General features: G+C 30.4%; 1 protein-coding gene across 1 annotated transcript; it reads left to right on the top strand.

The window, feature by feature from the left end:
• Positions 1-2,508: 2,508 nt before the first annotated feature.
• LOC130902898 (RING finger protein PFF0165c-like) lies at positions 2,509-8,250 on the top strand. Its single transcript, XM_057815180.1, has 4 exons — positions 2,509-2,616; positions 3,876-4,060; positions 4,128-4,998; positions 7,840-8,250. The coding sequence occupies exons 1-4, from the start codon at positions 2,509-2,511 to the stop codon at positions 8,248-8,250; spliced, it is 1,575 nt and encodes a 524-aa protein (XP_057671163.1).
• The last annotated feature ends 4,260 nt before the right edge of the window (positions 8,251-12,510 follow it).

The raw sequence follows: 12,510 nt of genomic DNA, 5'->3' as shown, positions 1-12,510 counted from the left end.
CGGGGTTAAAGCATCTATATCCCTTTGTTATTTCATCGTAGCCAATAAGAATATGTCTGATTGATTTCTGATCCCACTTGTTCCTATGGATCTTAGGAACATGAACCATAGCCACACTGCCATAAATACGAAGGTGATTGACTTTGGGTTTGATACCTGTCCACATTTCATATGGAGTTTTTGGGAGTTTTGAACATGCTGAACGATTTTTCAGGTAACGGGCTGTATTACAAGCTTCAGCCCATAAACATTTACTCAGATCTTCATCAAATAGCATACATTCTGCTTTTTCAACAATTGTGCGATTGAAACGCTCAGCCATTCCATTTTGCTGAGGCGTATGGCTATTGTCTTTACAAACATCCAGTTTATAAACATTGTTGTTCAGACTAGCTGTTGCCACTAAAACATCATTTTGATTGAAAATATCACATCCATTATTATGAATACATACCTTGTTTCCGTTTCTAATTAATTGACACACAGATAACAAATTTGTGATCAAACCTGGGACATATTGGACTCCTTTTAACAATATTTTGTGTGCTCTATCTGTGACTGTGTTAATTTCAATATCACCAGCACATTCCACATTAATTTTAGATTTCTTAGCCATCACACAATCTCAGGCAAATCTGGATTCCTTTGATCTTTTAGCCATTGTTTAAATGCTGTCAAATGCACACTGGCGTCACTATCAACATACCAGTCGGTGTCTTTGAAATCTCCTGTAGTAAACACAGCACTGAATCCACCTTCAGATCTATTAGTATTGGGGCATTTTGACATAAAATGTCCATTCTTTTTGCATTTGAAACATACAATGTTATTGAAATCCCTTTTGTTGTCACTAGAATCAGCTATTGCTGTACTCGATTGACGTTCTCTATTTGACATTCCAAAATGGCTACCTCTGACAGAACCAGCTGATTTACATTTGAAATTAGCTCTGCCGGCGCCCCCTCTGAACTGCTTGCGGAAACCTGGTTTGAAATTCCTGTTAGCCGCAAACGGACCGTTGTTACCATTATTTTAGGTATCTGTTTGCATGTCAAGCAGTTTAGTTTTGATGGAATTTGTAGTGATAGAGATTCCGGAGTGCTCCACAGCCATAAAAATAGGGGCGTATTTTTCAGGAAGACCTGCCAACAGCAACGACCCCACCCACTCTTCATCTATGCTAAATCCGGTACGACGTTATTTTTTGAGACGTTTCGACAATCTGGTTTATATAAGACTCCATACTGTCGTGATTTTCAAGTCTCGCAGAAATCAGCAAACGCAGAAGTCCAATTCTTCGTACAACTTTTTGAGATTTGTCCATACTTCTTGGGCAGTTTTTGCATCCTTCACATGAGAAAATAAACTTGGGTCTATGGTTAAAACTAACTTAGCTTTTGCTTTGGCAATGGTGGTTGTATCGGTTTCCTTATCGTCAAGGCATTTGCTTAAGCCTTCGAGCACAAACACATTCTCAACTGCGAATGCCCATTCATCATAGTTCTCGCGACCTAAAAGCCTCGGCACACTCGTCAAATAGTTGACTGCCATCTTTTCCGCGAAATACAAACGCCCGCGATACGCAAATAAAAACTGTTTTTCTCCACTTCCCGAACTACTGAATACCCGAAACTTCGCGTTGGAAACGATCTGGGCCAATAACCTATTGTTATTACTAATTTATTTGAGCAGATAACTAATTTAGTTTTAGGTAAAACGTTGAAAAAAGGGTACTGAAAAACAAACAACGTGTTGACGCTATTGAATGTGTTTATTAACTGACTACCAAAAAAGAAAGAAAACGAAGGAAGACAATACATCCATTGTGTTACAATAAATGAATATAGATGTCGCCACGCGGCTCGTGAACTTTTGTTACTATTTCCAACATCCTTTTCCTTTCAGATGTAATTATGGAAACAACGGGATAAATGAGAATCAATACCCTACTATTAACCATATTATCAAATAAGATATAAGTAACATTTGAATTACTTTTATTGTCATTTATTTCAACACGTTGCTTGAAAGACTCTTATTTTTATAGATAAGCTATTTGAAGATGCAGTGGATCAAACTCCAAAATCATCTCAAGTTTTAAAAATGCTCCCAGCACAAAGTACACATATACATACAAAAATGAGTAAAATAACTGAAACCATAATTTCAGGACTGGAAATTCCTGAATCGAGTTTATCTCATAAAAAAAAGTTTAAGTTAAGGTTAATGCAGAAGATTAAATCTGTTTTAAGACAATTTCCAATAAACAAAAGTCGATCAGAAAAATCTGGCTCTTTCAAAATAAAACGTTCTAAATTTTCTACTTATTATTTTTTGATAGCACAACATTCAAAACAGTATCAATTGATGAAAAAAAAGGAAGAAAGGTGTAACTTTGGTAAAATCGGCAGAAAAAGCTGTAGACGAAGAGGAAGCTTGAACAATGGCAATAAAAAACAAAATATTAAGAAAAGAAGAATTAATATAAAAAGTCAGTCAAAACAAGAAATGGGTAGACTTATTTTAAATTGCACGACAATAGGTTCTAAAGAAAATTTATATGCTTTAGTTATTCCTAAAGATACTGAAATAATTGCATTGAGGAATAATCTAGTGGTAAGTTTTAATCATACTTCTATAATTATTAGGAAACAGTGTATGTTCTATAGAGAGGTAGCCACAAGGTTTTTTTAAACAAATTAGAATGTAATTCTCATAAATAAATGATAATGATAAAATTCCATTCCAAAGGAATCACAGGAATATCACTGTCCTGTATTGCCTTGAGAATGCGAATGGATAAACTTTTTTACGAAGTGAAGGTTAATTTTCAAAATATCGTTCACAGTTAATGTATTCAACAGCTACTACCATCTGACAAATATGCCTTAAATCATTAAGTTTTCTTACATTTAACAACTTATTTTTAAATCTATCCAATTGACCATTCTTAACGGATGTAATGAACCAAAACTGATCTAAATAATTTCAAAAGAAAGTGTGCAGACATAAAATAGTACTTATTAAATTAAGAGAGGAATCTTTTGGAATATGCGAGATTATTTGGAAAACGTATTGATGAATCATTATCCTCACCCCCATTTGGCACCTCAACTTTTAATATATTTTAGGAAAGAATCGGAAAGTTGAGAAATACTAAGCTCATCCAATACTAATTTGGAATTTATAAAATATCATTCGTGGGATTCTCTAAATTTACTTACATTTTTTAGTTTTCATGCTAAAAACCACGTAACAATTTAAAATGAGACTTGAATCAATCTAAATTGGAGTAAAATACACAATATTTTCTAATGCTCAATGGAACTCACATGCTTGGTATTAAAATTAACTATTTATGATTGATGTTATATCAAAGTATCTAGATCACCTATATTTAGATTGTTAACGACAATTGTACCTGACCAAAATGGCATCATTTAAAGGTGTAAACATTAAAAATTAATTTAGCTGATCCAAAAATATAACATATATACCAAATATCATTTTCTCCATCTAAATATCAATCACTACTTCCTGTAATTCCTCTATTTCGGCATCTGACATTGTGAATTATGAAATTAAGAATTTTTCATTTTTCATTATTACCTCAGACATCTAGTAGTCCTCTTTTTGAATTGTGAAGTTTTGCAATCACATTTGTTTTTAATATACTAACCTATCTCCACTTGCACTTCAGATTGATTATACTTTTATAGTACTATAAGGACCTGCTGCAGAATAATTAGCGTTTTAATTTATTGCCTCTATCGCAACATTTACCTTATTTGATTCCCTGTGATTACCTTCTGTTCACAAATCCTAGTATTTGCTTTATTCAACACAGATATTTTACTATCGTCTTCTGATTTTAGGAAAGTTATGAAGAACAAAAACTTTGCTATGTAGAGGCTGCTTCCAAAGACGATGCCGAAAAAGCAGGTCCTTCTAATTTACCCCAAAACCTAGAAATCTTACTAATGGACAATGAAATCAAACAATTGGACCAGAATATCAAACAGTGCAACAATGCAATCAAGACATTACACCTGAATTGCGGGTTAGAATAATAAGAAAGGAAGTAGAGGTAATGAAAAATATTGCTCACAACTGTCAATCATACAAAGAGAAAATGACAAACTGAAGGAGCAAATATTTTTTTATGAAGACTCATTCTCCAAATTAGGATGCTTTCCAGTCACTCCAAAGTTAATAGAAGAACTCAAACTCAAAATTGAAGCCACCAATGAAGAGAAACAGCTAAGAGAAAAAGTTCGCAATTTAGAAAAAGAACTTTGTTTGTACACCTACTCACTCAACGATGTTGAAGTGCTCAGGCAAAGATCTCTACTTCTAGAGGAAGTCTTGATAGATCGAGAAAGACTAAGTCAAAAAGTAGAGCAACTGGGTATTCTAGATCAAGAAATTCATAATTTAAAAAAGAAAGCAGCTATAGTGGATGAACTGGAGAATTGTGTTTTAAAAATGAGAAGAGAGAAAAATTTTTTGGAAATAGAATTGAATCAATTAAAACGGAAATTGTCTATTGTCGAAGGAGAAGAATTCAACAGAAAAGCGGAAAGAGAGATTTTAGAATCCAAAATTGTTTGCATGGAACAGAAAATAACAAATCTCAAATCCTTATGTGAAGACAAAGAAAGATTAAGGGTAGAACGTGATCATCTGAAGTACAGTCTTGAGGAAATGATAAGGAAGTTAGAAGATGTTGAGAAAATGAGGAAACAAATTCAATGTTTGGAAGCATTGAAAGCTGAGCGTGATATATTCAAATCAAAATATGAAACTCTGATGGGATTGGAACATGAATGTGATTTATTGAGAGATCAACTAGATAGAACAAAATATGTAGAAATAGAGCGAAATTCCTTAGAAATTCGGTTAGAAGATTTGGAAGCTTGCTTAGAAGATCAAGAAAATGAAAAAAAGAGATTGGTTCATTATATAAATACATTATCTAAAGCAAGGGATGAGGAACAAGTAAGATTAACATTTTAATACTAATCATTATCAGTACAAACTTAGAATATTAATATAAAATCCACAAAGGCAATATTCAAGGAATGTATTTGTGTAATTTTGAAGTATTAGTGCCAGCTTTAATATTTGACAAATCACACAGCAACAGCAACATATAGTTCTCAACGAATTTTGAACGTTTTACATTGGTATGAAACAGATTTGATGTCAGTTTAATTATCACTTTTGTATTTATTATGCTGCCTAAATAGTAAAAATGTTTCATTTCTATTTGTTGTTAACAGACATATGTCATCCGTGAATTCATAGTCTTCCTGGTTTTCATTTTTTTCTGTTTGCCTCTTTATCTAATCTATTACAATGTTAAACAAAGTTGGCGGCAGATAGCTTCATTTTGTACCATTATTATTTTCCCTGGCCTAATATGATCAATGCAAGAGTTACCACTTTTGAATACAGCTTCATTATTGGGCAGTTTGTCTTTTAGTGAAAATCCAAAATAATTATGAGCTTACTCCATCTCGTACCGAATGACAGTTTTTACAATTATTCTAGTCTTTCGGACTACTCTCATCATTCCAGATTTTTATCAGGAGTGAGTGAAGTATTGCTGTTGAAAGATATGTGTGTTACTTCATTAGCTCTGCTGGAATACCGCTATTGATTTCTCTAATTAATTATTACGTTATTTTTAGTGTTACTCTATGTTACTCTATACTTTTTCTAATTTTCTATTAAAGTTAAATCATCAGCAAATGCTATTATTTATTTTGATTCATTAACGATTCTTCCTTCGATATTATATTCCTTCATTATGCCTTTCATTGCAATGTTAAACAATACCGCTGAGAGGCCATCACTTTGTCTTACCTCAGCATTTATTTCAAATTCCTCAGGTGGTCATTACCGGTCCCCTATAATTTAGGATAGTCATATCAACTTTTGGGGTACTTTCAATTTTTCCATATCCTGTCATTACATGCCACTTCCATCGGTATTTCTTTTCTAGTATTGAACCATTATCGCTTATATCATCTTTGTATTCATTTTCTATTTCCGGGAATAATATTTTAAAATAGTGACTCCTTTATTCTTCTTAATATTTGATATAGTGCGTTAAATATATATTCACATTATTTTTATTATCATTATCCAAGTTTGTTTATATATTATATATATTATCATAATATGCTTGTTGCTTTTTCATTTCAACCTACCTTCTTTTTCCCCTTTAGTTTTTATTATATATTCTTGGTGAAACAATTTGTTATTGCTTCTCATATCTTCTATATGAATGACTTCCTGCGTTGCATTTATAACACTTTTCTCAATCTCGTTTCATTGTTCATGAATAGTATATTTTCCTTGCTTTTCTATTTCTTTTCCGTATTCGTTTCAGTTTTTTCCAATTCCATTTTCTACCTTTTATTGTCTTGTTCACTATATTTACCATTCTATATTTAATATTTAATTATCACTAATTGATGGTCAACTCAGATTATCGTAAGTTGTTTCGTGTAAGGTGTGCTTTTCAGCCACACAACTTGGTACTTATTAGTCTTGTTTTTATGTTTTGCGGTCATTTTCCAAAAACTATTAATGTATCATGTCTTGTAAGATTCTTAAATACCTTAACGAGTTTTTCATAGCATTCATCTTTATCTTCGTCTTTTGCTTCCTCTGTTCCTCTGTTGATGCGTAGATATTATTTATTGCTATTTTCTACACCATTTTTTATTGTGTGGTATTCTCTCACTTATAATTTAGTACATTTCTTAGAATTATTTTGCTTATCATAAAACCCGTTTTTCTTTCTCCGTCATAAAACAGAACATATTTTCCTTTATTTATTTGTTCTTCTCCCTTCCATCGTATTTCTTGAGGAGCCAAAATATCTATTTTGCAATCCAACATTTCTTTTGAAATTTCCTTCTTTGCCAGAATTGCTATGACATTGCACGATGCAATTCTCCTTTTATTTCATTGCCTTGTCGACTATCATTATATCTATGTTCTTTTCTTTTATTACTATTTTTTGTCTTAATCTCTTTATTTCTTCCTCAATTTTCTAGCAATCGATTATTGCACGTTATTTTTTTGTAGAATTCTTGTTTAATTTCAACGTTTTATTGGTTTGTTGGTGTATATACATTCACCATTAGCAAGACTCTAAATTTTTGCTTAAATTTAGTCCCTATGATCCTGATACGTTTTCCTATTCTAGATTTTTCGATATTGTCTCTTTATTTATCTTAACATCAAATTCTTTGTCTAAGACTAAGTCTTTTTTTGATGAGTATAGTAAGTTTGTAGTTTGATTTTACCGGACCCATACCAACTTGTTTCATTTAATCCTAGAATTATTTTTTTGCAGCTGCTTAGTTCTTTTTGCGTCTGATTTATCTTACTTGGTACTATCATTATCCACCCATTGTAAAGCCCAACATTCCCGGTATTAATTTCCATATGTTCATCAATTTCTTTTCCTTTTGTGTTGAAAATTAATTTATTGATTTTTTAATTCAGTGTGACCATTTTTGTGTTCCATTTTTTAAATAGCGTTTTAAAGTATTTGCAGAGGTTTTCAAAATAGTTCCTGAGAGTTGAAAGTAGTCATTTATTCGTTACATTGAATTGAAACCAAAATATTTTTAAAACATTAAGCAAATTGTCAATAAATACAAGATCACCTAAATGTTCGTTAAATTGCTTGTATAAAATTTCATCCTTGCTTTGAACCAACTTTTTTAAATTCGTAAATTTGTTAATTCAATTTATTTGACTTACATACTACATATTTTCCACTGTTGTGTTAAATGAATTGTTTGTATTTTTTATTAGGAGAAGTTCAAGAAATATGCAAACCAAATGAGAATAGAAATTGAGAAGAAAGATAGTTTGATAACTTCTACCCAAGAAAAATTAAGTTTTTTAGTAACTAGACTTGAAGATTCTGTCATTGACCTTAATTCTCAAACACTAGAACACAAAAGTAAAACCAGTAACTTAGAATCAGACATTAATACTTTAACTCTTAAATTAAATAATTTTAAAGCAAAAAACGAGAAGTTGGAGGACTGTCTTAGAAACATCGGAAATGAAAATCAAAGATTGATACAACATATCATGGACTTGAAGAAAGAAAACGATAATCTTATAAAAAATCTCAAGAATCTAAAAGAGAATAATATTTGTCTGATGAAAACATTGGAAGAAAAAGAAGATTCGTTGAACTCGACAAGTGAAGCTTAGAAATCTAATACAGAATGTGTCGTGTTACAGTGAATGACTATTTTATACACTATTAATAAATTATATGATTTTTCACACAGTTTAATGTATATTTGATAAGACGGACGATTAAGCAAATGTAGATGTAGAATCCTTCCCTCTATGTAGGTTTTGGAAATATTGAAAAAGTCCAAATTTTAACTATAATGAATATAGAATAGATAATCGTTGCATCAAAGAACGACTTTTTGGCCAAAAATATTTTGGTTCTCATATTGTTCTCAAACATACGGATATAAAAGAAATGCTTGGACATTCTGCACACAATTTTTTTTTCTGATTATTGGTCTACTATTTGATAAATGCTAAAATTCAGCTGCAGTGTCAAAAGAATTTTGGGTATTCATAGTATTATAAAAAAATCATAAACTATCAATATTTAATCATGAAAATGATATCTCTCGTGATTTGTCTATTATATCCTATAAAACTACATAGCTATCAAATGTTCAGAAATAATTTTTAAAAATCATAAAAAATAATTTTAAAACAGAAGAGACCTGTTTTAAAATTATTAAATATATATATATATATATATATATATATATATATATATATATATATATATATATATATATAAATTTCTTGTTTCTTAGACCTTTTGATATATTTATGCATCTAAATGTTCTTGATTTTAGGTCTCTTCTGTTTCAAAATTAGTTTTTTTGATAATTTTTAAAAGAAAGATAAATTTTGACGCTTCGAATTTTCTTTGAGTCTTTATCAAAATATGATATTGTCATCCTATGTCACAAAAAAGATCAGTGATAATAAGTTTAGCTGATAGATCTATCCAACTATCAGATCCGTAATTTGGATGCTTGGATATTCAAAAATTGAAATCTGCATTGAAAGAAAATAATTAACCGTAAAAAATGATGAATAACATTCAAGAGAAAGATAAACAGATACTACAATCAATTTAAAAACGGAAAACGGAAAAACAATTGCTTATACCGTTGTCAAGTAAATCGGAAAAATAGAATATTTTTTAATAGAACACCCTGTATATTTTTGGCTCAAACTTCTCCAAATTATTCACAGAATATAAAAGCTCTTATACAACATCAGTGTAAATTTAAAAATAACCAACATATTAGCATATTCATCTTTCTAACAAGTTGGCTATCGATTCTTTTGACAAGTTGGCGGTGTTCGTCAAACAAAAAACATCATTTCATGCATCAGAGGATTACACTGCTGCCAAAGAACATGTAATTTGTATTAGTCTATGTGGATTAAGATCTAAAACTATGTTTGTAAAATGGTGTTTACACAGTTACAGAAATGCTATATGTTAGAAGCTTATATTATTTATAGAAAAAATAGTTTTCAAGCATTCGAACGATATGATTAAATGTATCCCGAACGTGATCAGCCAGACAGAAGATATTTTCTTAAGTTGAATAGAAAATTCAGAAATAACGAAACTGTTTTGTAAAGGTGAGAACTAAGAAACAATTCATAATAAGCGAACAATTAGAAGTAAATGTTTTGGCACATGGACCGACGAAGAAAATTTTTCGATCAGGTACGCGAAATCAGAATATTGTTGGCAATATTTTTCCAAGATAAGTGAATTGCTACAAATAGTCCTAGACGTTGGCCCCCTAGATCTCCTAACATAACTCCCCTAGACTTTTACATTTGGGGTTATGTTAAGAACGAGGTCTATTAAAGAAAATATACGAATCTGGTCGAATTTCAAGGTAGTATCAGACACATTATAGTATCCATCGACGGCAGAACCATTTTTAAAGCTACGCTACGTGTACTAAAGAATACTTGAAAATGTATTGAACAAAACGGCGATATTTTTGCACATTTAATCTAGTCTGTATTCGTTTTTTATACTGTAATAAAATATTTAGATTATACCTGAGTTTTATCTCAGCCAATTTGTTAAAAAAATAAATATCCACAGCTTACTTGTTAGAGTGGTTAATAAGTTGGTTATTTTTAGATTTAGAATAATGCTGTATAAAAAATACTAATTTGCTAATTTAACCGACTTCTCATCTAGAATATTGAATATATATATATATATATATATATATATATATATATATATATATATATATATATATATATATATATATATATAATGCATCTAAATCTATAGATCATCTTATTTTGATATTCATGATAAAGGAGAAGAAAAGAGAAGCAGAAATACTTTTGAAACGTTTGAGCCCTAGAAAATCTGAAGGACGAGCCAAAATATCTATTTTGCAATCCAACATTTCTTTTGAAATTTCCTTCTTTGCCAGAATTGCTATGACATTGCACGATGCAATTCTCCTTTTATTTCATTGCCTTGTCGACTATCATTATATCTATGTTCTTTTCTTTTATTACTATTTTTTGTCTTAATCTCTTTATTTCTTCCTCAATTTTCCAGCAATCGATTATTGCACGTTATTTTTTTGTAGAATTCTTGTTTAATTTCAACGTTTTATTGGTTTGTTGGTGTATATACATTCACCATTAGCAAGACTCTAAATTTTTGCTTAAATTTAGTCCATATGATCCTGATACGTTTTCCTATTCTAGATTTTTCGATATTGTCTCTTTATTTATCTTAACATCAAATTCTTTGTCTAAGACTAAGTCTTTTTTTGATGAGTATAGTAAGTTTGTAGTTTGATTTTACCGGACCCATACCAACTTGTTTCATTTAATCCTAGAATTATTTTTTTGCAGCTGCTTAGTTCTTTTTGCGTCTGATTTATCTTACTTGGTACTATCATTATCCACCCATTGTAAAGCCCAACATTCCCGGTATTAATTTCCATATATTCATCAATTTCTTTTCCTTTTGTGTTGAAAATTAATTTATTGAATTTTTAATTCAGTGTGACCATTTTTGTGTTCCATTTTTTAAATAGCGTTTTAAAGTATTTGCAGACGTTTTCAAAATAGTTCCTGAGAGTTGAAAGTAGTCATTTATTCGTTACATTGAATTGAAACCAAAATATTTTTAAAACATTAAGCAAACTGTCAATAAACACAAGATTACCTAAATTTTCGTTAAATTGCTTGGATAAAATTTTATCCTTGCTTTGGACCAACTTTTTTAAATTCGTAAATTTGGTAATTCAATTTATTTGACTTACATACTACATATTTTCCACTGTTGTGTTGAATGAATTGTTTGTATTTTTTATTAGAAGTTCAAGAAATATACAAACCAAATGAGAATAGAAATTGAGAAGAAAGATAGTTATCTAGAATATTGAATATATATATATATATATATATATTTGAACTAAATGTTCTCGATAATTTATATTGATATATAGATCACGTTATTTTGATATTCATGATAAAAGAGAAGCAGAAATATTTATATTTTTGAAACGTTTGAGCCCTAGAAAATCTGAAGAGCAAGAAGAAAACCTAAAATAAAACAATAAAATATAGTGGAGCCATGGAAGGTAATTGCAAATGTGGAAAAGCTAAGTGATGTATCTTCATTTGATGTATGTAATTTCCAGATAACAGTCACCCCGAAGACAAATGGTTTGATTGGAATTGTGCAGGGTGAAGAAAAATATAGAGATATTACAGATGATAAGAAAAAGAAGCTATGGATCAAATTGATGTTCGTGCACAAAGGATCATTATTGGCACAATAAATATGAAGGTACTTATTAACTGCAAAACCTCATGTGAAATGTAAGAAAAATGATGTTTAATATTTAGGAAAGATATTGAACAACAAAAATGTAGAATTTTACAGGATTTTTTAAATTATTCTTACGAAAAACGGTGTGATATATCCATGCATATGACTAGGTTAGAAAATTTGGATTATCGCCGATTTGGATATAACAGATATGTTAATATCAAAAATTTTAAGTTCTTGGCCGGATAGGTTTAATTTTTCTAAAACTGCTTGGAAATCCACCTCAAAAAATAAGACAACCTTCAAGAATCTTACAGCTTTGTTAATATCCGAGAATGAAACATGTATAAATAAAGAGAAAGGTCACTTGGTTGCTTTTAATGTAAATGCAATGGTATATCACAGGTGCTTAAAAAAGGGGATATTACTCATTTGCGTAGAAATGGGGATAGAGATATGACAAGTGAAATAAATGTTATAACTGCGGAAAGGGAGGTCACTATGCTAAGAACTGTGAAACAATAGACAAACAATGTGTAAAGAAACTAACTGCACTGAAAATGATTGTTATTTTAGGAATAGGCATGGTGAAA

The sequence above is a fragment of the Diorhabda carinulata genome, chromosome Y, assembly GCF_026250575.1.
Source record: "Diorhabda carinulata isolate Delta chromosome Y, icDioCari1.1, whole genome shotgun sequence".
Taxonomy (NCBI): domain Eukaryota; kingdom Metazoa; phylum Arthropoda; class Insecta; order Coleoptera; family Chrysomelidae; genus Diorhabda; species Diorhabda carinulata.
This window is presented reverse-complemented; position numbering and strand designations above follow the sequence as displayed.